At 37.7% G+C, this 22,176-nt stretch overlaps 1 protein-coding gene and 1 long non-coding RNA gene across 3 annotated transcripts in view; one reads left to right on the top strand and one right to left on the bottom strand.

Moving 5' to 3' along the window:
• Positions 1–22,176, top strand: part of DPY19L4 (dpy-19 like 4 (C. elegans)) — a 32,810-nt gene that overhangs the window by 3,840 nt on the left and 6,794 nt on the right. For both annotated transcript variants that reach the window (XR_001860644.1, XM_008630699.2), the window contains exons 4-18: positions 358–448; positions 2,197–2,318; positions 3,151–3,296; positions 5,136–5,259; positions 5,807–5,941; positions 7,162–7,293; positions 7,382–7,480; positions 8,686–8,759; positions 10,572–10,730; positions 12,419–12,538; positions 13,643–13,763; positions 15,231–15,287; positions 17,648–17,730; positions 19,444–19,576; positions 20,005–20,163. Coding sequence is in view for 1 of the 2 variants with exons in the window: in XM_008630699.2 (XP_008628921.2) it covers positions 358–448; positions 2,197–2,318; positions 3,151–3,296; positions 5,136–5,259; positions 5,807–5,941; positions 7,162–7,293; positions 7,382–7,480; positions 8,686–8,759; positions 10,572–10,730; positions 12,419–12,538; positions 13,643–13,763; positions 15,231–15,287; positions 17,648–17,730; positions 19,444–19,576; positions 20,005–20,163 (1,755 nt within the window). In the remaining variant the exon portion in view is untranslated. The remainder of the gene's footprint in view (positions 1–357; positions 449–2,196; positions 2,319–3,150; positions 3,297–5,135; positions 5,260–5,806; positions 5,942–7,161; positions 7,294–7,381; positions 7,481–8,685; positions 8,760–10,571; positions 10,731–12,418; positions 12,539–13,642; positions 13,764–15,230; positions 15,288–17,647; positions 17,731–19,443; positions 19,577–20,004; positions 20,164–22,176) is intronic.
• LOC108445692 lies at positions 16,014–22,013 on the bottom strand. Its single transcript, XR_001860645.1, has 3 exons — positions 22,003–22,013; positions 20,553–20,557; positions 16,014–16,654 (listed from the first exon to the last, which is right to left on the bottom strand). It is a non-coding gene; the product is annotated as an uncharacterized LOC108445692 (long non-coding RNA).

Raw genomic sequence — 22,176 nt, 5'->3', positions numbered from 1 at the left:
TGTTTTTTGATTGGTTGGTTGGTTGGTTTGGTTTTGTTTTCTTAAGAACTCCATTATTAAGTGAAGTATAGAAAGTTGAATGAAATTCAGGTTTTTGAATATGAAAAGACCCCGTGGATTTTGTGCTGACTTCCGATGTGGATTTGTGTTGCTCTCTTTCCAAGCATGTTTGCTGAGTTGTAGAGAGCATTCTGTACCTGACAGAAATGCTGTGAAGATTCATGTTTTGTGGAATATTTTGAAGATGTACAGTGAAGTCATAATCATGTGCTGTATTACAAAACTCTTCTATCTGAAAATATATTGTCTTCTCTGGAAAGAGATTGCAGGAGATGAATATTTTTTTTTTTTTCCTAGGAACTTGAACGAGAAATTACATTTCAGGGTGACAGTGCCATTTATTACTCATTTTATAAAGAACTGCTAAAGGCTCCTTCCTTTGAAAGAGGTACAAAACTCATTTGTTTTTTTAACTTTGAAAAGTCCTGTTCTCTTTGGAGACAGTAAATAAACTCCTGCAGACTGGGGAGACTGATTTTATACTCTTCTGTAGGTATATTGGTCAGATTGATTAAAAACCACATGCTATCCTAACTTTTCAGTACCTTTTAAGAAACAGTTTTTAACTATCCTGTATTCCACCAGATCGCCTTTAATCAATACTCTAGAATGGGGTTAATATTACTCTTAAGTTGCCCTGTATCAAAGTTATCATTGGGTTTGCTTGTGTCACAATAGTGGATTTTCTGCCATGTAAATATAATTTATGTTGAATTTGGGAATGGGAGATGAAAATTACTGTTTTCCATCCTCTGTCGGAAGACAGAACAATTTCTTTCACAAGCTGATCTGCTCCATCCTATCCCTGCCAGAAGTTTTTACTCTTGTCAGCTGTGATGAATAGATGCTGATGAGCACTGAGTGGTGGGGACAGAAAGCAACAGGAAGGAGAACAGGCTGAGCGACAATGATCTCTCCTTCCTTTGCGCTCCTGCTCTTTATCCTGCACTGGCTCTGGGGCTCACTGACCCTGGGTCCCTAAACCAAAAGAAAACTAAAGCAGTGAAAAGAAGAAGGAACACTTTCATGATAGTTCAGGGAGTTCAGAAGAGCACTGCACTAGCATGGGGAAAATGCAAGAACTCAGGAGAGAAGAGGATCTTGCAGCAGTCAGCCACTGAATTAGTTCAGTCCCTTTGTGAAACCTCACTGAAGCCAGTAAAACTAAACGTTGTGGTTAGTGTTTTATTGGTTGAACAGTTTCCCAGCTGAATGTAGCACATCAGCAATATCTGAGGTCTTTGGTGCACTTAGTGCCTCATGACCTCTGGGGGTATTGCCCGTGCTGTGAATGGATGGATTGCATGCCTCATTCAGGGACGCTGTCTCTGCAAACAGGTAGACTCATGTGTCTATAAGGTATTACAGGGCATCCAGTTTTCAAGAGTGTATTACAGCTGTGCTGAACCCAGTTGTAAATCCTCAAAGACCTGGTCTGGCTTACAGAGAACCAGCTGCAGACCATACAGCAGATATGCTCAGAGCTGGAAACAGTTGTCTGGTTTGACTGTTGCATTGGTTTTGAGGCTTTTGTTCTCCCCCATATCCTGATTTGGATTGTTTTTGCTCTTCCCTCTATTGTCTGAAGTATTGACAAGTCTTTTCTTTATTTATAACATTTTGGAATCATCTTGGAATGATCCTTCAAGTATGACAGCTTCAATTCCATCTCAACCCCATAGAAAGGCACATTGTGTTTGGTGAATAATTCTTAGAAATCTCAGAAATGCAGAGCTGAAAGGGGTGATGAGGCCGTCATACCTGACCTCTTTCTGGAGACGGGTTTAATACATCGTCCTCATCCCTATTAGATCTCTCTTCCTGTGAAGGTGGTCTATGGGCAAGTAGTTTCAGGACTGCATCGGTATGTTACTGAAAAGACTGTGCTTTAGATGATTAGTTTTGGGCCTTCTATTTAAGGACTAGATGAAAAAAGGTAATAACTTTCTATCTATCTCAGTAGGGTGGAATGACATCTAACACGGAAATTTCTTTTTCCTTTAAAACTAGGTGTGATGAATCAGTCAGTAGCTGTAATGATCAAATTTCTTTCCCCCTACCTTTGAATGTAGTTTCGCCTCTTTTAGGAACAGCAATAGTAAGTGATTCCAAGAATAATATTTTTTTTGTCTGTAGGTGTTTATGAGTTGACACACAACAATAGGACAGTATCACTGAAGACCATAAATGCTGTCCAGCAAATGACTTTGTACCCAGAGTTGATTGCCAGTGTTTTATATCAAGCATCTGGTAGTGAAGTATGTGCATTTCTCCTACTTTCTGTGTTTTCATTATGGTTGTGTGTGTGTGTGTATGAGACATTCTGTGCTGTATACAATGAACACATACATTTTTTGTTGAATGAGTTGAGCTAAGGCTGTCACCAGGTCCAGGTTCTCCTCAATTCTGATCAGTCTCTGGCACAGGATTTTGGGGGATTGATGCTAACCACTAACCTTTTCTGTTATTCTTTGCATCTACAGACTGCTTAGAAATGTCAGGAGTATCTGTGCTATCCATTAAAAACAGGAAAGTTAACCCCTTTTATAGTGCAGAGGTCTGTTACAGTGGTACCTGTCTGCCCATTCTAATAGGGAAGAACACTTCTGTAGATTAACCTTTTGTCAGTTTCCATTCTACTCAGGCTTTGTTCTGCTTATGCTGCATACTTGTGTCCTCTCTCATTATCTTTCCTTTTTTATTATTTACTGGTTTTGGAACCATTTTTGCCACATCTTTAGTTCTTTGAGTTCCTCCCTTTTATAACTTCTTCTAGTAGTCCTGTGAACTTTATATCCCACTGCAGCATAGATTTATTAAATCTCACGCATACAGTGTTTGAGCTAAAGCAAATACAAAAATCATGACACTAGCAAGCTGAGTCCTGAAGTGTGCACGTAATTTACACTGCTTTGTTCTTCCTGAGCCCCAAATAAAAGCATGCCCAGTACTTTTCTAGAATAGGAGGCGTCTCTTACCTGTTTGTAAAGCACCTAGCACATTGTTAGCAATAACAAATAGTAAATAGTAATAATTTCCAGCTTCAGCTCAGCTGCCACTATGTCTCTTCGTTTTTATTTGTAATTTCAGGAAGTTATTGAACCAGTGTATTTCTACATTGGTATAGTTTTTGGACTGCAGGGAATTTATGTGACTGCATTGTTTGTAACCAGTTGGGTTATGAGTGGGACTTGGCTGGCAGGAATGCTGACTGTAGCATGGTTCATTATTAACAGGTAAGAAAAACATCTTTATACAATCTAGTTTGTCAATAAGACATTTTAAAATATTAGTGGTTTGAAATTATTTTAATTAGTGGATTGAAATGCTTTTATTAAGCTTTGTGTTCTCGCTGTGAGAGCAAAATCTTATGGTGGATAGAAAATATTTCCAAGAGATTCATTGAGTCTCATGATGATTTTATTAATGGAAAGGCCTCCTGTTGTCCAAACCATCCACATTACCAGTTGAACTGACTTTATGTATGTGTGTGAATACAGGAGTATTCACACACAATTTCGTTTTTCAAAAATATTCCTCAGAAGGTTTGGTTTTGTGCTGGTGAAGGATGAAAACAAATGTCCAAAACAGCTGTAAAACAGAACTGCACTCTGTGGCCAGCTCTAAATATTGTGACAGTTATCCTGTGGCATAGAAGGAAATGATCAAGTGCATTTTTCTTTTAAAGAGTATTTGATTTTTTTAATCTTCTTTTTGGAGTGTATTTTTCTGCAAAGTGGAATTTTCTTAGATGATCTTAATATCAAGATTTTTTTATTTTAAAACAATTCACTTGGAATTCCCCTTCCCCTTATGAAGCACCACATAATAGGTGCTTCATAATAATAGGGAGCCTCATTTGGGCAATGAAAACGTATGTTCATGCTCCTGGTTTGTCACCATGGCACTCTGGGGCTTTCTGTGAACTTGAGAGCACTTGAAATAAAAGAACTATGGAGGAGCAAAATGTTAGAGATATACCTTTAAAGTTGAACTGTTGGGAAGCATCTTCCAGGAGTGTGAAGTCACCATGACTGAATCTGTGACTAGTAGCTAAAAATACTGTTCATCAAGCTGGTGTGAACAGTGGAAAGTAGGAAAAATGGTGAATAAATCTGTAATTTTTTTCAACAGTGAATAGGATTAAACAGTGTCAACAAAGTGAAAGGTTTAGTAGTTAAAAAAGCTCTGAATATGCCTCTGTAAGAGGCTTCAGAGGAAAAAATGAAAGGTGGTGCTTTTAAATATCTAAATGATAAAGAAGCTTGAGGCTCCTTTTTAAAGGCATAGTAGACACAAAGAAGACTATGTACCTCTGAGACTGATGCCTTTGATCACATTTGAAAGTGTGGCTTGTGCTTCTGAGTCACTTTAGCACTTTAAAAAACTTTCACCTACACCTCTAATTGTGTGGATACTGTCAAGTCATTCCATGAGAAAACCCTGCATGCTCCCCATCCGTCTTTAATCTCTTGGTTTGCTGGGCAGAATTTTTCCCTGTAGACAAAATATTTGCTGCTGCTGCTGCTGCTGCTGTGAGGGAGCACCAGTTTGTATCCTAAGTATGTTGTGCTCGACTACCTAAATCACTTGCTTAAAACATACTGTATGAGAACTGAAAGGAATCTTTTCTCTCAGCTGTGAGCTGATTTTCATTGCAATGTGGAAAGCTGCTGCCAAGGCAGCAGTTCCCTGCCTGGGGACATAAGAGCATTTAGCACTGCTCCTGGCCAAAGAAGGCTCCCTTGTCCCAGTGCAGGTTGGCAGAAGCTGTGACTCTCAGTGTGAGGCAGGTCAGAAAAGGATCCAGGCAGATGCTTTTTGGCTTCAGTCCTATAAATGCCACCTAATATAGAAACCTACTAAATAGATGAGTAAAGATTGGGCCTTCCATGCTGTTATTAAATTTGTGAACTGTATCAGCAGCAAAATTGTGTCAGTGTTACTTTGCACCAAAAACTGAAATAGTTTGCTTGCAAGGCCACGTTTACAATTAGAAGTGACGTTTAGGCTTTCCTTGGTATTTTTGTTCCATAAATATTTTAATATTCTTGTTTCTTTGTAATTTTTTCTAGGACAGATACAACAAGAATTGATTACTCCATACCATCAAGAGAAAATTGGGCTTTGCCGTATTTTGCATGTCAAGTAGCAGCTCTCACAGGCTATTTGAAAAAAAACCTAAACTGTTCTGCTGAGGTAAAGCAAAAGTAGTTTCTTAATAAAGAGCTGCTGGTAAAACTGTACTCTACGGTAGTTACTTCTGCTATTGTTGCCCTTCTGGGCAGAAAACAGTAGATGTTTTGTTTGTTCTTTTCAAAAGAGCCAGATGGATTTCACCTAGGCATGTGCAGTTTTTGCTAAGCAACTTGTGCCCTACCTTGTTATGCCCCCAGGAGGGTTCAGAGGGAGCAGTGTTGTAATGGGCCATATGCTGCTTTTTTTCAATAAACTGATGCAGAATTTTTCTTATGTAAACTGTTTTTCTTGAAGTAGTTGGTGGTTACTTCCTTACCCTGTCTCTTTCTCAAAAATGTTCCTTCTGGTTGGCTTTAAATGTTTTTGAATATTTCAGGAATGACTTTCTTCCATTTGAAAGTTAAGCATGTCTGAAGTCAGTATTTTAATTATTTCCCAAAATAACGATTAATTTCCATAATTTATATTTTAATGACCTCTCAGTTACTTGGTGACAGATGTGCATAAGTACAAAATTAATGCTTTTACTTTTCTTTTTTTCTTCTAGAAGTTTTGTTATCTTTTGGTGAATGCCTCAACATACACCTTCATCATGATGTGGGAATACAGTCATTATCTCCTGTTTGTCCAGGCTGTTTCTCTTTTCCTGCTAGACAGCTTTGCCCTAGCACAGACAGAGAAGGTATTGGAACTTTTCAACCTATTGATAGCTGAGGACTTACAGGCAGCCTCTGAGGTGCCTGCCATTCACACTGCTCAGGAGCTCCAAAGGGCACAAGACTGAGTGATGAGTGTCTTGCAGCCTGGGCCCAGCTGAAGTGCATGTCATATCCATCAGAAGAATAAAATAACTTTCAACTGAGTCTCTTTTGGACTGCTGTGTTTAGGATAGAAGCTAAACAAAGCTTCTGAGACCTGAAACATCCTTGGAGAGCTAAAACACTGATGAATGATACTCCTCCGTTTTGGCTTAGCTGCCTCATCTTGTCTTTCTCCTATTCACATCAGGGTGGGCAGACCAAAGAAGTGCTCTGTTGGCTCTATGCAGTTAAAAGGCTGATTTTCACCCTCAATGGCCTGTCCTGCACTGATTTGCCAATAAATAGACTAGACAGATGTTGAAGGCTAATTGATTTTTCAATACAAGAAAGTATTTAAATTTATTCTGCAGAATGGTTCTTAGAAATGTTGCAGCAATAAGGCGTTTTTATTCTGCCTGTTGCAGTGGAATATACGCTCCTGTGTACATGTGTGCCTTCTGGTTTTATTAGATATCAAACTGCATGCAATTCTAGTTCTTCACCTCTTCTTTCAGTTGCTTTTTATTCTGTTCCTCAGCAGTGGGAAATGTTTGATCTATTGTAGTTTAAAGCAGGGAATATAAGGGAGAAAATGGGTGTTCTGGTAAAAGTCTGAGGAATCAAGCATCAGGGTTTATAAGATCTGCTTATCAAATAATAAATAACAAGTATCGATAACAGTCTGAGTATTCTTGAGACAGATTAATGAACAAGTTATTTTGAGGGCAAGGAAAGCACCTGTTTGCAGCAGGGAGCTCTGTCACAAATTGTGTGTTCTTACTGGTGCCTTGTGGTTACTGCTTCGTGCTCTATCACAGTGAGGTGTTACTGAATGGGGAGACCTAGTAAAATGCTCCTGCTTCTGCCATTTTTACAGAATTCTTATGAAGTAATTGTCCACTAGTTACTGAGGCTGACCAGGATCATTTTCATGTGCAATACTTTCCAGAGCCAAATGGTACCCTGCTAGACTCATGAGTGGAAGGATCGAGTTCCATTAATCCCCTGATTAACAGAGGAACGAGTGAGCTATCTACTGCTCTAAAAAGCAGGATTTATATCCACTGTATTTTTATTTTATTGGTTTTTTTTTCTTCAACAGGTGCATGAGGTATACAGAATCTACCTGTTTTCTCTCATTGTGGGGTACCTTCTGCAGTTTGAAAATTCTGCCTTACTAGTGTCACCATTACTGAGTCTTGTAGTGGCTTTAATGCTCTCCAAATCCCTTCAGGTAACTGGACTTTCTTCTAACCCTGAGTGTAGTTTTAAAATTTAAACTGAACTTCAAATGATACAGCATTCTTTAAATATTTTTGCAGATGAATATGAAGAAAAGTACATTTGTGTCAAGATTGCTGAAAATAATGTATACTTATTTGGTACTTACAGTAGCAGTGACACTAAACTTCTTATTAAAGGTAAGATTCCTCTGTAAAAGTGCTTTTAATTGTCAGAATCTAAATCAAAAGTTTCAGATATATCTTGAAAAAATCTTCTGAAGTGATGTGTATCTTATTGATATGATAGTTCATAGCTTAATTCATAGTAAGTATGAGTACTAAAAATTGAGTAATTTTGTAGCAATGCAAACAGCTTGGTCTTGTTGGGGTTCTGGTCTTTTGGGTTGAAATAGTGTAGAAATACTCTTCAAAAGACATTTTATCTGTTTTATAAACACAGGGTTTGTTATAATTTGGATGGCCTCTTGTCGCTAACCTATGACACCTCTACAGACTAGTCTAAATATTAAAACAATATTCTTGTGTGGCAGCACAATAGCCAGGAACAAGGATGAGTAGTCTTAGAGTAGATACTAATTTTCAATTGAATTTCAAGTAGAACAAGGGAACAGAGGCTTTCACTTTGTGTAGGGGTCAGATAAGAGTTGAGATTACACAGTGGGATTTTAGCCTGGTCTTGTATTTTGGTTAGCAATTCCCTCTTGCTGGCCTTTTACACATATTATTGTGCTTTTCTTCTATGTCTCAAACTCACCATCGTTATTTTAATAAACAGTATTAACTTAAAAGTAAAGAAACTACTGAACCCTAGATGGTTTGAAGGAATGTTTATATATTATTATTTTCTTGTGCCATTCAGACTGACTAGTCTTGCTGTATCTCCAGGAAAATAAAATCTAACCTTGAAAAATATGAGTTGAATTACAGTTATGAGTAAGTTACAGAACTTGAGGCAGCTCAGATAATCTGTGTGAAGATTACAAATGTTCATGACTTTTGCTCCGCTGCAGTCCTATTTTCTAGTGGAGTCAAGTGCAACATTCTTATGCTTGCTGGGGAATAATTCTGTGTCTGTTTTTCATGATCCTTTTTACACTGCTCAGTAGTCTTTTGACAACTTATTGGCAGCTTTTCACTTGCCCTCCTGTTGTGGTATGGCAGTGGAATGAAGGGAATAATATTCTCAAGGAAACCCTAAATATAGATTTATTGAAGATTTACAATACTATACCAGTACCTTAATTGACACACTTAGTCCATTTTGTTAGTTTTAACTAAATCTTGAATAGTTGATTGTTACCTGACATTTTGTAATCTGAATGACTATGTGAAAGCTGCTTCCAGCATTTTGTATGATTTTTCTCTGCTAAATTAATTTTCAGATGTTCGTTCCTCATAAAGAAAATGAGCATTTGCTGAAGTTCATCGAAGTAAAACTTGGTTTAAACACAACTAAGTAAGTGTATTTGAACTCTTTACACCTCCCAAGATATCCAGACTTTTGAAACTGCTCTGAGAAGTGCATCATTTCAGTGGCTTGTGAGAATTTTATAGAGGAGCTAGGGAAATAGTTTAGTTATTTGTTGTCTGGTTTTAAGGTTGAAGTAAAAAAAATGTGCACATACAGAATTTACTTAGGGTATTGAGGTTTCCGAGGCACTTCAGTATTTTTCATGCCTTGGGGTGAAAGCATTTCATGTATTTTTGTTCTCTTGTGATGTTGAAGACTGAAAACTTTCTGTACCCTGTCTAGTGTTTCTAATAAGACTTGAAAGCAAAGATAATAGGGTAAAGGTGGCAGTACTAGCTTTTTATAGTGTGGAAAAGAAGGCTCTGGAAAGAGTCATGAATTATTGATGCTATCTCAAAAGAGGCTTGGGGTTGTGGGTACCCCCAAATCCCCCTGTATGTTTTGGAAGAAATTAGGACAAGGGACATCTTAAAAGTCAGAGGGAATTGTTGTGATTCTAAGAAAAAACATTAGTATCTGTAAAAGAGTTGGATGTTGGACTACAAGAAAACGTCGTGGCAACAGATTTTCTGGAAAACTTCCAATGAAGTGTTAGTAAGGACTGACACGCCTCCTGGACCCAAGCCAAGACTTGGAATTCTGTGCAGGAATTGGAACTCTCTTCTAAGAACTGCATCTCTCTTAGAAAAAACTACTTTACAGCCTTTCAGGGGAACAAGTGGAAAATGACATCACACCCAACTAAAACTGTTGGGGAACTTTTGGAAGACAAGATGTAGAGACGTTGACTAAGATGCATTGTTTAACACACACACAGACCCATTCTTAAGTGTTTTGCAAGAAAAGAAAGGACTCCTGGTCAGGATTTCAGTTCATTCAGCTCCCAGGTATTAACAGATTTCCCTTTTTTTCTCCCTGGGGACTTGCTACACGTCACTTTTCAAGCTGTCAGACTCTGCAATGAAGCCAGAGATTGAGACAAACTGGGTGCCTGTACGCCTGGGATATTGTGTAACTGGGTATTGGAATTATGATTTGCAGCACAAGAGCTTCAAGATCTGTCTTTTAAGGCCAGCTTGGACATGCCCAGCTGTTAATCTTTAAACTGATTCTGTCTGAAAGACGTTCAGTCCTCTAGTCTTCTCTTGGGAGAAAATGAAAAGAGGGAGGAAAGCAAAACAAAGTAAGACAAGAATGCATTCACAGCACCACATGCTGCACCAGTTCCAGTTGAGAATACACACTGACAGTGCTTGGCAGAATGTATAATCTTCCTGCTTGTTAACTGAGAAAGAAGAATGATCAAGTGGCTTCGGCTGCAGAACTAGAATTTCAGCATTAAGGATTTTATTCCTGGCAGTGCCTCAGGCTTCTTTGTGATCTCAGATGACCACTTTCCCTTCTTCATCTCCTTCTTTGGAATGAGGACAAGCATACCTTCTTGCATCAGTATCTCTAAAATCTTAATCCACTGTGGCAACTAAGTGCTTTGTGGTCCCCATAATGGAGTTATATGGGAGGTTGGGCTTTTGTGATATAAAGGAGTTGTAGTCTGCTCTCTTCAGATCACAAATACTTTTTGGGAATATAAGCTTTTGACAGTTACTCTAAAGAGTATTTGCAAAGCAGTTTAGCAGTTTCAAATGATAAAAAGATAACTTTTCAAAGATGAATTTCAAGTAATTTCCCATGACATGAATAGGTTAAACTGTGATTGTTTTGTGCTGGGTTGTTGTTTTTTTCCCTAATCTATGGGATATTGTTATTGTTTTTAATGGAATGTTTTTGCCTTACTAGGAATTTTACAATGAATTGGCTCCTTTGTCAAGAATCTCTTCAGGCACCTTCCCAAGATTTTTTTTTGCGACTAACACAGTCATCACTGTTGCCTTTCTATATTTTGGTATTAATTATCTGCCTTTTTTCTGTAACTCAGGTCATTTTTAGGAGAATTTGGTAAGTAACTTGTTTATATGAAAAATAAGTTAAAAATAAGAGGCTCCTGGATGCCTCAGGGAATGGTCGTCATGTTTGTTGCTCCAAAGTCTGTTGTACCATTGAGCTTCTCAGGGTGTGAGCACCAGTGGGAAGGCCCACCAGAGCCTCCTAAAAAAAAGTCCTTTAGTGAGGAGCTTCTTGAGCATCCCTCCTGTCAGGACAGGGAGTTGTCATTGGTTTGTTTCCCCGCAGGTGCAATTCCTGCAGAGCTCTGGCTAATGTATGCTGGTGTGTTTATGTCTCTTCCCATTGACAGAGAAAGATGTTATACCTTTAATTCTCCTTCCAACAGCAAAGTTATCTAATTGATGCTAGAATTTTTTTTTCTGTTTTGGATTTGGGGTTTTTGGTTTGGTTTTTTTTTCAAGTTTACGTGTTGAGACAGATGAGAGGGGTGGAGGTGAGAGGATTTTGGATTTCCAATGCTTCACTGTTTGTTTTATAAAACCTTTGTTTACTGTGATAAGGTCCATTAGCCTTTGCTGCTTGGAACAGAGCTGAAGTAAAACTGACTCAATTATTTTTAGTTTCACAGTGATTCACAGTTCCCTTGAGAGAAGGGGTAGCGGAACTGTCTTTATAAAAAGAGTAAGAATAGCAACACTGTAGATCCTGGCATAACTTGTCTTGGAAACTCAGTGGTTAGGAAATTATCTCTTCCTGGTAGAAGATGAATGGTGTAACTGCTCAGATATTAGAACAAATTTCTCACTTGTCTGCAGCAAAAATCAATAGGTTTATTTCAAGGATGAAGGCTTCTAACAGGTAAAGGTTATGTTGCTATAAATGAAAATGTTTGTCAGGTTGGATGTGTGATAGTATATTTAAAACAATGGAGCAAACTTCTGATTGTTTTCTAGTGGTTGAAATAACTACTTTTTACTTTGTAATGAGCAGTGACTACACTGTGTCCAACACCTTTTTAAAGAAAAACTTAAAATAAACCTTCTCTCCCTCTTTTTTTTTTTTTTTTAGTTTTTGAGTCAGTTAATAATCTCAAAAGATTTTTTTCCATTTTCCATAAGGAAGCTTATTATATTTTTCCATTTTCCATAAGGAAACTTATTATAAAAATGTAACGTGGAATCACATCATGGTAGAAAGAATTGTTATCTATTTTATGCCTTGCTATCTTGTTCATAGCAAACCTTTTGTTGCAAGATTTTGGCTATGATTTTTATTTACAATATATTACTAGAATTTATAATATGTGACTAAAAGCTACTTTTGTTATCCTTGTTGTAAAACGGTACACACATTCCATAATTCTTTACCAGGCTAATGGTATGAAGGAACTTAAAATGCATGTTCAGCATGATCCATCTACATGTTTGTAGAGTGTACATGCTCTGTCTCTTGAATTACCTTACAGTAAGATTTAGGGTCATAGGCAGTGATCCCATTGTTTTAATTTACAGCCATTGCTCCAGAGAGGTTGCAGTCTAAAACAAGGGTCAGTGGGTACTGATAGGTCATTGATCAAGTACAAAAAGCAAGTAAACAGTACAACAATATTATATGCTATGATGCAGAATGATCTCAGTGTACTTAAACGGTGATCTCAGTGGACTTAAACGTATTTTTATTGGCACCTTTTCCTGGGATAATGTCTGAATTAAGTGATGTCTCATTTTCTCCATCTGCAGTGGTGAACCACTGAAAGAGACAGTTAAACTTGAGGATGGTCGAATTGGAGAGAGGCCAGAAATAGTTTATCATGTAATTCACACAATTTTGCTTGGTTGTCTAGCGATGTGTTTGGAAGGGTAAGTCTGATTTTGATGTATCTCTTTTGAAAGCAACAGAGTTCCTTACTGGACGTGATACGCCAAATACCCCTTTGAAATTCATCCTTTTTTGGAAATAATTTTGGCATATAGTGATACTTCTTAGGAGGGGAGCAGTCAAAGATCATTTTGATTATAAATTGGATATAGTTATATGAACAATTGTGCTTGGTTTCTTTAACATGTTTTCCAAGCTTTAATGCAGCCAAGATCCAAGACATTAATTGAATCACATTTTAATCGCTTTCTTTATGGTATTTAAGTGTAGAACTGTGCTGTAATTATTTTTAGCAAGAGCTTGTGTAGTGTTTTGATGAACAGAATAGTGCTGGAATATTGGAACATGGAAGATTTCTTGTCCATCTTCTTGTGTGTAGGCTACCACAAAGTGTACCTCTGCTTGACAGGTTAAAGCAGTAGCAGAACTAATTTCAAAATATTATGTTAGTCCTTAAAGCTAGAGAAACTGGTGGTTGGAAGATATTATTGTTCTAATCTTGTTTCTCAGCTTAATCAGCTTGAAGATGTCAAGCTTGTGTTTTTATTAGGCTCCTCGTCTTAAAATCTAAATATTCTCAAATATTGCTTAAAGTGAGCAGACTGTTGGGTTATCATGTAGTTGTTCTAAGTTAACTAGTCTATCCTTAAGAGGCAGACAACACCAGCAAATCATAAATTGCTAATTAAATCTTTTCCTTTCCTTTCTTCAGGAGCTCCCTTATAGTACATTGTCTGTACAGCTTTGCCGAATAGCTGCTTTTTACCCCTCCTTGGCTGGAAAACCACAACAGCCAAGTGACTTTACTATTCTCTGTTTTTCTTTCATCCCTCCCTGAGCTCTGTGAAGGATTTTGTCATCTTTTGCCTTGGATCTTGCTCCTCTGTCTTGCAGCAGATAATCAGGTGCCAGCTCTTCTGCTAGAGATTTCCTTGGTTTACCCTCCAGTGCCACTAAAGTTGACCTCAGATTGTTTCAACATCCACACTGTGTTTGACATAAGAAAAAAAATTGAATGTTTTAATAATAGTTTGAGTACAGAGGCATGCACAGGGTCCCAACTAAGTTATTGCAGTGTTTTTCAGAATGAAATATCTGTGGACACCTTATGTTTGCATGCTTGCTGCATTTGGTGTGTGCTCTCCTGAACTTTGGATGACGCTTTTCAAGTGGCTTCGACTGAAAGCTGTGCACCCAATATTGCTGGTGAGTTGCTGTTGCCAAAGTCTTGGAAAATACAGCCAACAAGCATATAGCTTTGCAAACACCAATTATCTAAGACCCAGGAAAGAATCCATGAAAACACCAGGTTGTTCTGTGAGCAGTGGATCACATATAGTCTGCTTTTTCTTTGTCTTTGGTTCTTAGTATCACATGTTCTCTGATACCCGGTGATAAAGTTGCATTCCCACTACAACCTTTCCTCATAAAAAGCAGAGCTGTCTTCATCTCCCTTTCAGTCATCTCAACTTCTTTTAACAAATCTTTGAGACCTCAATCTCTCTGTCATATCTAGTTGAGATTGGTCAAGAAGGTCATGCATTTTTTAGGAGGAATGCAGGAGAAAAAGTGCAGGTGCCCAGGGAAGACATAAGCCTTGTTTCACTGAGAAATGGGTCTTAAAATGTGGTAGTAAGATGTATTTAACTTCTGAGAGTAAAACTGCTTCATAAGAAATAGTAAGTCAAATTACTTTGCATAAGATTGTGCATATGTGGCCATTATATAGAAGTGTTGTGACTGAAGATAAGCTTGTGTTACAGTGCAAACAGCTCCCCTGCTTCCAACCCTAGCTTTATTCTCAATATGACAAGAGTTGCTTTCTGTGATTTTTAACAGCTTTGTGCATTGGTTTTATTAATAAAATAGGGATAGGATATTGCTTACCTTAAATTCAAGAGGCTTATAGGAATAAATAATGTATTCTACTTTGAGGTTCATTATGTCTCCTGTGAAATACCATACACTGCTATATCAGAAACATTAACTGTGTTCTTTCAGTCAAGGAGTAGCAGTATGTTCAGGTACATGGTAAGCACATTCTTTTATATATGTCATGCTTCCTGTGATATAGACCTGCTTTTTTACTGTTAAGATCTTTACTATCAGTAGATCTGTTAGTAGCTTATTATCAAAGGAATGCCTTGTGTGCGTTCCTTACCAAACGTTCCCTGTACCATACAAGCTATTTTCTCATTCTTGCAAAACAAAAATTATATCAACTAGATTGATGGTATGCTGAAAGATGGGTTTCTGGGTCTTGCCTGTCAATAATGCTGATCTGAACAAAAGCATCAACAAGATCAGAGTTTTGAAATGCTTGGTTTTTTCCTTTCTCATGTTTTCTCATTGCATTTGAATGTGAAGTGTTTACTTTCTTCTGTTCCCTACATCATGTGCACATGGAATCATTGTTACTTGAGGAGTAATTAACTGTCCCTAAAATTGGTGGTAAAGTTTTTGTGAGTCAAATGAAGCCTTCCATGCTAAAATAGGCAAATTCTTGTTTGAGGAAAGTTTTTTCAAGTCAAGTGGTAGAAAATCACAAAGTTTCACCTACTGTCACTCTAAGGTTTCAGACATAAATATTGCTTACTGTATGAGCAGAATCAACAGACACCTCAGTGTTGTAGAATGGTGCATAATCCATTTTCTCTAATGTGTACTTTCTAGGCTCTCATTCTGAGTATGGCAGTTCCCACTATAATTGGATTCAGCTTGTGGAAAGAGGTAAGAAAAGTACCTTTGTGGAGTTTTCTTTGTATGTAGGCTCAATATGAGTCAAAATGGTGAGCAAATATAATGAAATGTGCTCGGTGAAATTAAATATATGTGATGAAATCGAAGCTATCATCCACTGAAAATATGTTTCATTTTTAAGCAAAACTATTCACTTTTTTCAGTGTAAGGTATTTGACATTAAATTTGTTAATGATCACTTATTGTAATTAAGAAGTGTTTAAATTTAAATGAAGAGTTTATCATATTCAGCTGTTAAGCTTTGAATGTATAAACTGACTGAACAAAGAAAATACTGCCAGATGAAAACACAGGATATTGAAAACTATGTTTCCTCAATCTTAGTTTTAGTGAGAAGGAGTGAAGTTAGATGAAGTAAAATTACAGGAGGCCATATGCAAATAATCTGTTTGAAAAGCTCCCATCAAGTTATAATGGAATTAAATTATTTGTGCAGACCATCGTGTTGAGGTGTGTACCTACTACAATACAGGGAAGAAAAGCCACAGATGTTTCCATGTTTAAAATGAATATTTGGTTCTTTATTGCAAGTTGCAGACAGACTGGAGGGTAGAGTATCTGGAAATTATTTTTTAAGCTCCTGTGAGTTCAAAAAACATGTGAAACATCTCATAAAGTGTAATCCTCTGCTGTATTGGCACAGCTTTAAAATAGTTTGGATAGTCTTCTAAGAATTCATATATAGAAGCCAGTCTTGACGAACAATATTTTAACAGGTTTTGTAACATTATCTTACATTGCAACCAAATTTTCTCTTGTAGCCTTTTTACATGGTTTTGATGGAGCAATAGATACTGTCTGTAAAAAAAGTTAGAGTTGCTCAAAAGAATTATGAAATCTATTACAATAGAGGAAACTAATTTAGTTAACAAAGTAATTATTTTTCAGTTGTTTTAATGAAAGCAGTGTGGAGGTTTGGACTCTAGAGGGCTTCTTCCATTGCAGATGCAGCTTCTGCTTTTAAGTAACAGTTTGCTCTCCAGATTCATAGCTCATCCCTGAGGTTGGGAATGTTGATTAGAAGTAACGGAGCAGGAAAAATGCCTTGAGATTCCTAATCTAATCTGTGGTTATAAAAGGCTGAGTGTCTAGCTCAGCATCTTTTTGCTTGGTTGCCTTCTGACTGTCTGGCATAGTCCCTCCCCTAACTAGGTTTTTCCAGGTGCTGTGATTGATGAGTGAAGGAGGTTCTCCTTGGGGTGGCAGTAGCAGTTCCTCTTCCCATCCATCTGTTTTGGGAGTAGTTCCAGTGTATGTGTAACAGCAGTGCTTCCAGCCCTGACACTAACATACAGCAGCTGCTCTTGTGCTGGTTGTAGACTGCTGTCACTCGACAGCTGAGTTGTCCAGGTAATGGGGGTGGAAACCCCTCAGTTAAAAGCAGGCTCCCACTTCTAACTGTCTGTCTACTGTGGCTGTCCCAAATAAGTTGTCCCTTTAGTCTGGCATAACCTGTAAACTTCATTCTTTTCCAAAAGAGCTAACATCCAGTAACTTTCACTTAGTTTTTACAACAGCATGTATATGTACCTGCTCCAGCCCCTCAAGGCTGGCCAGTTTCCAGCCATGCCTTTCTCAGATAAATGCTCCAAATGGCGCAAGGACCGACAAAATCTCCCATCTTAGTAAAGGACCTCAAACCTGACAGGATAGGGAAGCCATGATGCAGGGTTGCAATCTGGCCTGGTTTGAAAGAGGTGGCATTCTATCTCACTTCACAGAATCCCTCCTTTTCCCAAAATGTTTTTCAAGAGCATGAGCTGAGATATCCCACTTCTCACAATGTAGTGTGCTTTCCTTCACTGCAGTGATTGGAGTCAGAAGCAAGTCCAGGGCACATTACCAGGGCTTCTCTAGGAAATTTCTTCTCTCCTGTCTTGCTTGCATGACACCTTTCCATCAAATCACAACAGTCCACTCCCTCCTGCTCAAGCAGATTTACCATGAGAGATTTATCATCTTTTCGGTTCAGTGCCCGTATTTGTAGGCATTTGCATATGACCACCCGAACTATGGTTTTGATGCATTTAAGGCCATGTAATGTTTATGAATGTTGTTGCTGCTGTTTTTTAATTTACTTTTAATTATAAGTGTTCTAATAAAACAGAGAGTGATGAGAACTTCTGTTTAACATACTTACGGTGGAGAGGGTCTCCTGATGTCAGGTAAGTAAGTGTAAGCTGAGTTTTGCAAAATACTCAAGCAAAAGTACCAGTCAGGAGGGAAAACTGTTGAAACCCATTTCTGTTGTGTCACTTAAAGCCTTAATGTAATGAGATGCTCTATAGATAATTTTTTTAACTGAAAGTAACCAAAAGCATTTCCATCAGTTTTTCCCTAGAATAATGACAGAGCTTACAGAACTGCAAGAATTCTATGATCCTGATACAGTAGAACTTATGACATGGATAAAGTAAGCATGAAGTCCAAAATTTCTGTTTTACTGCTTTTTGTAAGGGTACTTTTATCTCAGCAGTTTGTGGAGCTACCTCTATCAAGCTAGGTTTTCCCTTGCTAAGTCATTCAGTGATGCATGGGGAAAGAAGTGTGTATTTTAAGTTTGGTATTGTTCCCATGAAAAGAAACAGGAGTTTATCATTGATTACAAGAGAAGATCCTGAAACACACAAGCAAGTCATATTTAATGTCATTGCAAGACCTTGTTTCCAAATAGAGGTGGAGATCTTCGTACTTGCTTCTTTGCACGCTAACTTTTCATTAGATTAGAGGATTCATATTGATTGTAATGCCAGCAGGGGACAAAAACACTGAAATGTTATGTGCCTGAGCCAATAAAAAGAAATGCCTGGATGTGAGGATTTAGAGACTTTTGTCAGGACACATGGAGAGGAACATATATGATTCAGACTTCCCCTTTGACCACAGTGAGTATGGAGCTATGTTATATAGCTTGTACTGAACATATACACAGCGAATACCAAGTCAAGTTATTTTCACAGATACATTTTTCTTACCACCAGAAGTTTCAAAATTGCATTCTGCCTCATTCAATCTAACTGTGAACTATGTCATTAGGAACTGCACTTTTCTGAAAATTAGATCCCTTGTGTTCAGATAGCTTAGCTTTAACTGTATTTTTTTAGAATATTACTTTCTGTGTTTATGTAGTCTTTAATGTCAACCTGTTCGTCTTCAGAAAAGGCAAGGCTGGTAATTAGTGTTCCAGCCAATTTCTTCTTGTTGTGGTAGTAGTGTATGTTGTTTGTCACTGCTGTAGCTCTTCAAGGCAGCAAGTGGAATAATGCCAAGTATCTAATTGCTTTTATGTTAGTCTGCATATACTTCAAGTACATAATTAATCATGGTGAATTTCATTGAGATTCACCCAGCTCTGAGCAATTTGACTACCCTTATTTGTAGCAGCTGTTCTTGTTTTTAAAGAAAACAAAGATTTTCTTTTCTTCTTATGGATATACTTAGCTATTCATATTGAAATTTTAATTCAATGTCATTATTACAGAATATTTTCTTAAAGTCTTCTCTGATAATACAAATTTAATTTGAATTTTCTCTACTGAAGTTGCCAAAGTCTGTAATAAAGTGTGACAATGACTGTTTTCTTTCACTAATACAGAAATACAAATAGTCAAAAAATTATACCAAGCCCAGAAATATAATTGCTGTAGGCATTATTCTGTATGCTGACATTATTTTCTCATAGATTATGAAATACGTGGTCCTAGAGATCAAGTTACAACAATCACAAATTTTTCCCCTACAAGATAACATCACATTGTTTCTCCTTCTACCTACCATCTCTCCCAAGCTTGTTTTGTCACGAGTTGGCAACCATTCAGAAAAGCAGTACTTGGATCCATTCCAGGCCCACTCTGAATGGTGCTTGGTGGATTGCAAGGAGGAGAGACCAACCATCAGCCCTTGCCCCAGCAGGAACCCTTCCTTTCAAACTCCATATTGCTCCAGGTCTGAGCTTTCCCTGGCAAGGAAGGTACTGCCACAGCAATGCCATCACCAGTTGTAATTAGACCCCCAATGATATCTTCATGTACTCCATTCTGCAGCACACTAACAGATCCCACAGTGTATTAAATTGTTTTGATGAGTGCATGCAGTACTCACACGTGTGTTGGTGTTGCTTTTGCAGACGACAGGCTCCTGTGGCTGCAGTGTTTGCAGGCAGCCCGCAGCTCATGGGTGTGATTAAGCTCTGTACAGGATGGACGGTGTCGAGTTTGCCTTTGTATAATGATGATGATCTTCTGAAAAGAAATGAGAATGTAAGTATCCAACTCCATAAATGTGGCATCTCACAGAAACTGTGTTCCTCTTCACCCAAAAGTAATGAAAAAAAAAATCAAATGTATTACAAGGGAAGAGGACACAGGAGTCCAGCAGACATGGATTATCAAGTAGATTGTCAGTACTTCACTCTGCACAGAAACAATATCAAAATATTATTTCCAAAGACTTTTCAGGCCACTTGGAGTATGTAAGATGAGAACTTACCATCAGTAGAGACAAATACTTCCCATTCAGCTGGCTATTTCCTCACTTTTGGGAGATTTCAAAACCAAACTTTTTGTATCTTGGTGTGTACATACCATTTGTTATTGCAGATAGGTCATTGTTGGGGGTGTGTGTGTGTCCCAGTATCTAAGTTACCCCTGATTTTTGCATGGCATGAACATGTTTTCTTAATTTACAGATTTATCAGATCTATTCAAAGAGGTCAGCAGAGGACATTTATAAGATACTCACATCTTACAAAGCCAACTTTCTGGTTATTGAAGATTCAATTTGCAATGAAGTGGGACCTGTAAGAGGATGTAGAATTAAAGATCTGTTGGATATTGCTAACGGTCATGTAAGTATCGGTGAGAAAAAACGAATGTTTGAATGCATAAATAATTAAATTAAAAACAAATCTTATAATGCTGGTCTTATTTTTCTTATTGTAATTGACGTGTAGACAAAGACTCAAATTTTAAAAGTGATCAGTTAAGTTTTGGACTGCTGTTTCTTAAACTTGTAATCTTATCCAATACTATTAACTGCCCTAATCCCTCCTAACAGATGAGTATCTAGCTGTGCTGCTTTTCAGCCAATCATTAAGTACCATTAACTATATATAAATGTTCAAGACTGACATCTGAAGAGGTAATTACAAAAGCAGTGAAGTCCTGCCTCAGAAGGCATTCTTTATTAGCTTTGAAGATGAAATTCTAAAATGGATGCACTCAGTTTTAGAAGAACTCTGGCTGGGACTAGGACCAGCCTGCTATTTAATTCAGTGCAGCCTGTTTGGTTCTGATGAGGGTGCAAGTCTATTCAGTTCGGCTTTGCAGATAGGTTAGCACACCAATAGATAGTTTAAACCACATCTGGTAGAAAGATTGGTTGAGTAAACTGCACCATGAATGCTGCTTCTGTCATTGCCATGTTCTGTCTCTTTGGCTGTTGTTAGTGCTGCTCTTGCTGCTGAAGGAGGGAGTAAGATGGGGTTTATAAGGTGATCTCACTCCACTTGTTCATTGGCTTCCTGGAAATCCGCAAAAATTTTGATTTTATAAAGGCGGGGAGTGGCCTTGAACTCGCTTAGAGTTTCATTGCTTATTCTCAGGTCAACAGGAAAGAGGGAGTCACCAGTTACTTCTAAGCAATCACAGGTTACCTACATTTAGTTGGTTTCCTGTCCAAGAAGGAACTTAAGCACTTACTTGACATCAGAGTCTAGTGTGTGTTGACTATACCAAGTGAATCCTTGGTTTGAATCTTTTCCTTTTCTTAAATGGGGAAGACATACATATGCTTCCTGTATATAGTCTTACGTTCCTTTCTTCAGGAAAAATCCAAGCTGTTAATCTGTGTTAATTATTTTATAAGCTCTACTTTTGATGAAACATTGTTCAAAACTTCTAATGCAAGGATTTTATTCCTGTAGCTGCTTTGTCTTGAGGGAGTAATTTATAGGAGTGGTATGTTACATGGGGATTATTCTGTATATCCCCAGGAATCTACGACTGGTATCAGTTTCACTTCTAGGTTTCCTAACTACTTTATCCATGAAGGATATTGTCTCAATTTTTCTATTAACTTCCTTACCATTGCTGAAATCTATTCTTTCTTTCCTTGTCTTGCTGCTAAAATCATGTATGCTGTGATTATTCCAGGATATATATTGTGTATATATATATATATATATATATAGTATATATACAGGATATATATTGTATATACTGTACCATAACTAGAGTGTGTGTGTGTGTGTGTGAATAACCTCCATCGCTGTTAATCAGCTCATGTCACCTCTCAGTTTCTTCTCAGATCTGTATTTGCATGAGTAAGTTCCTGTTTCCTCTTCACACTTAGGATCTCCACTGGAGCGGTTAACCACAATTTGAGGATTCCATACCCTCATACCCCTGCATCTCTCATCTCCATGCTTCCTGCATGCTTCTCTCTTGCACATAAGCTTGATAATCCTTCTTGTGTGTTTTTTTGTTGTTGTTGTTTTGGGGGGAGTGGTTGGTTTGGGTATGTTGGGGTTTTTTTCAGACATAGTTTATTCTGGAAAGTTACTAAAGTGTATTGTCTCAGGAAGCTTTAAACAAATCTCTCAGTTTGCTTGCTAACAAAAATTGTCTAAGTCATACTGGAAGATTATCAAGACATTTCAAAGTAGTGGAGGCTAGTGCATACGTACTTGGAGACTGCAACTGCAGCATTTACTTATTCCCAAAGTAAGTGAGACAGTGGACAGTGTGTTATGCTGTTATGTTGACAGGTCTGTGGGTGTGTTTTGAATTGCTGTGTTTAAGAAGATAAGTACTATTTTCTAGCTTGTGCTATATCCTATAGTCCTAGTCCAATATCTTGT

This window comes from Corvus brachyrhynchos, unplaced genomic scaffold (genome assembly GCF_000691975.1).
Source record: "Corvus brachyrhynchos isolate BGI_N302 unplaced genomic scaffold, ASM69197v1 scaffold302, whole genome shotgun sequence".
Lineage (NCBI taxonomy): Eukaryota > Metazoa > Chordata > Aves > Passeriformes > Corvidae > Corvus > Corvus brachyrhynchos.
This window is presented reverse-complemented; position numbering and strand designations above follow the sequence as displayed.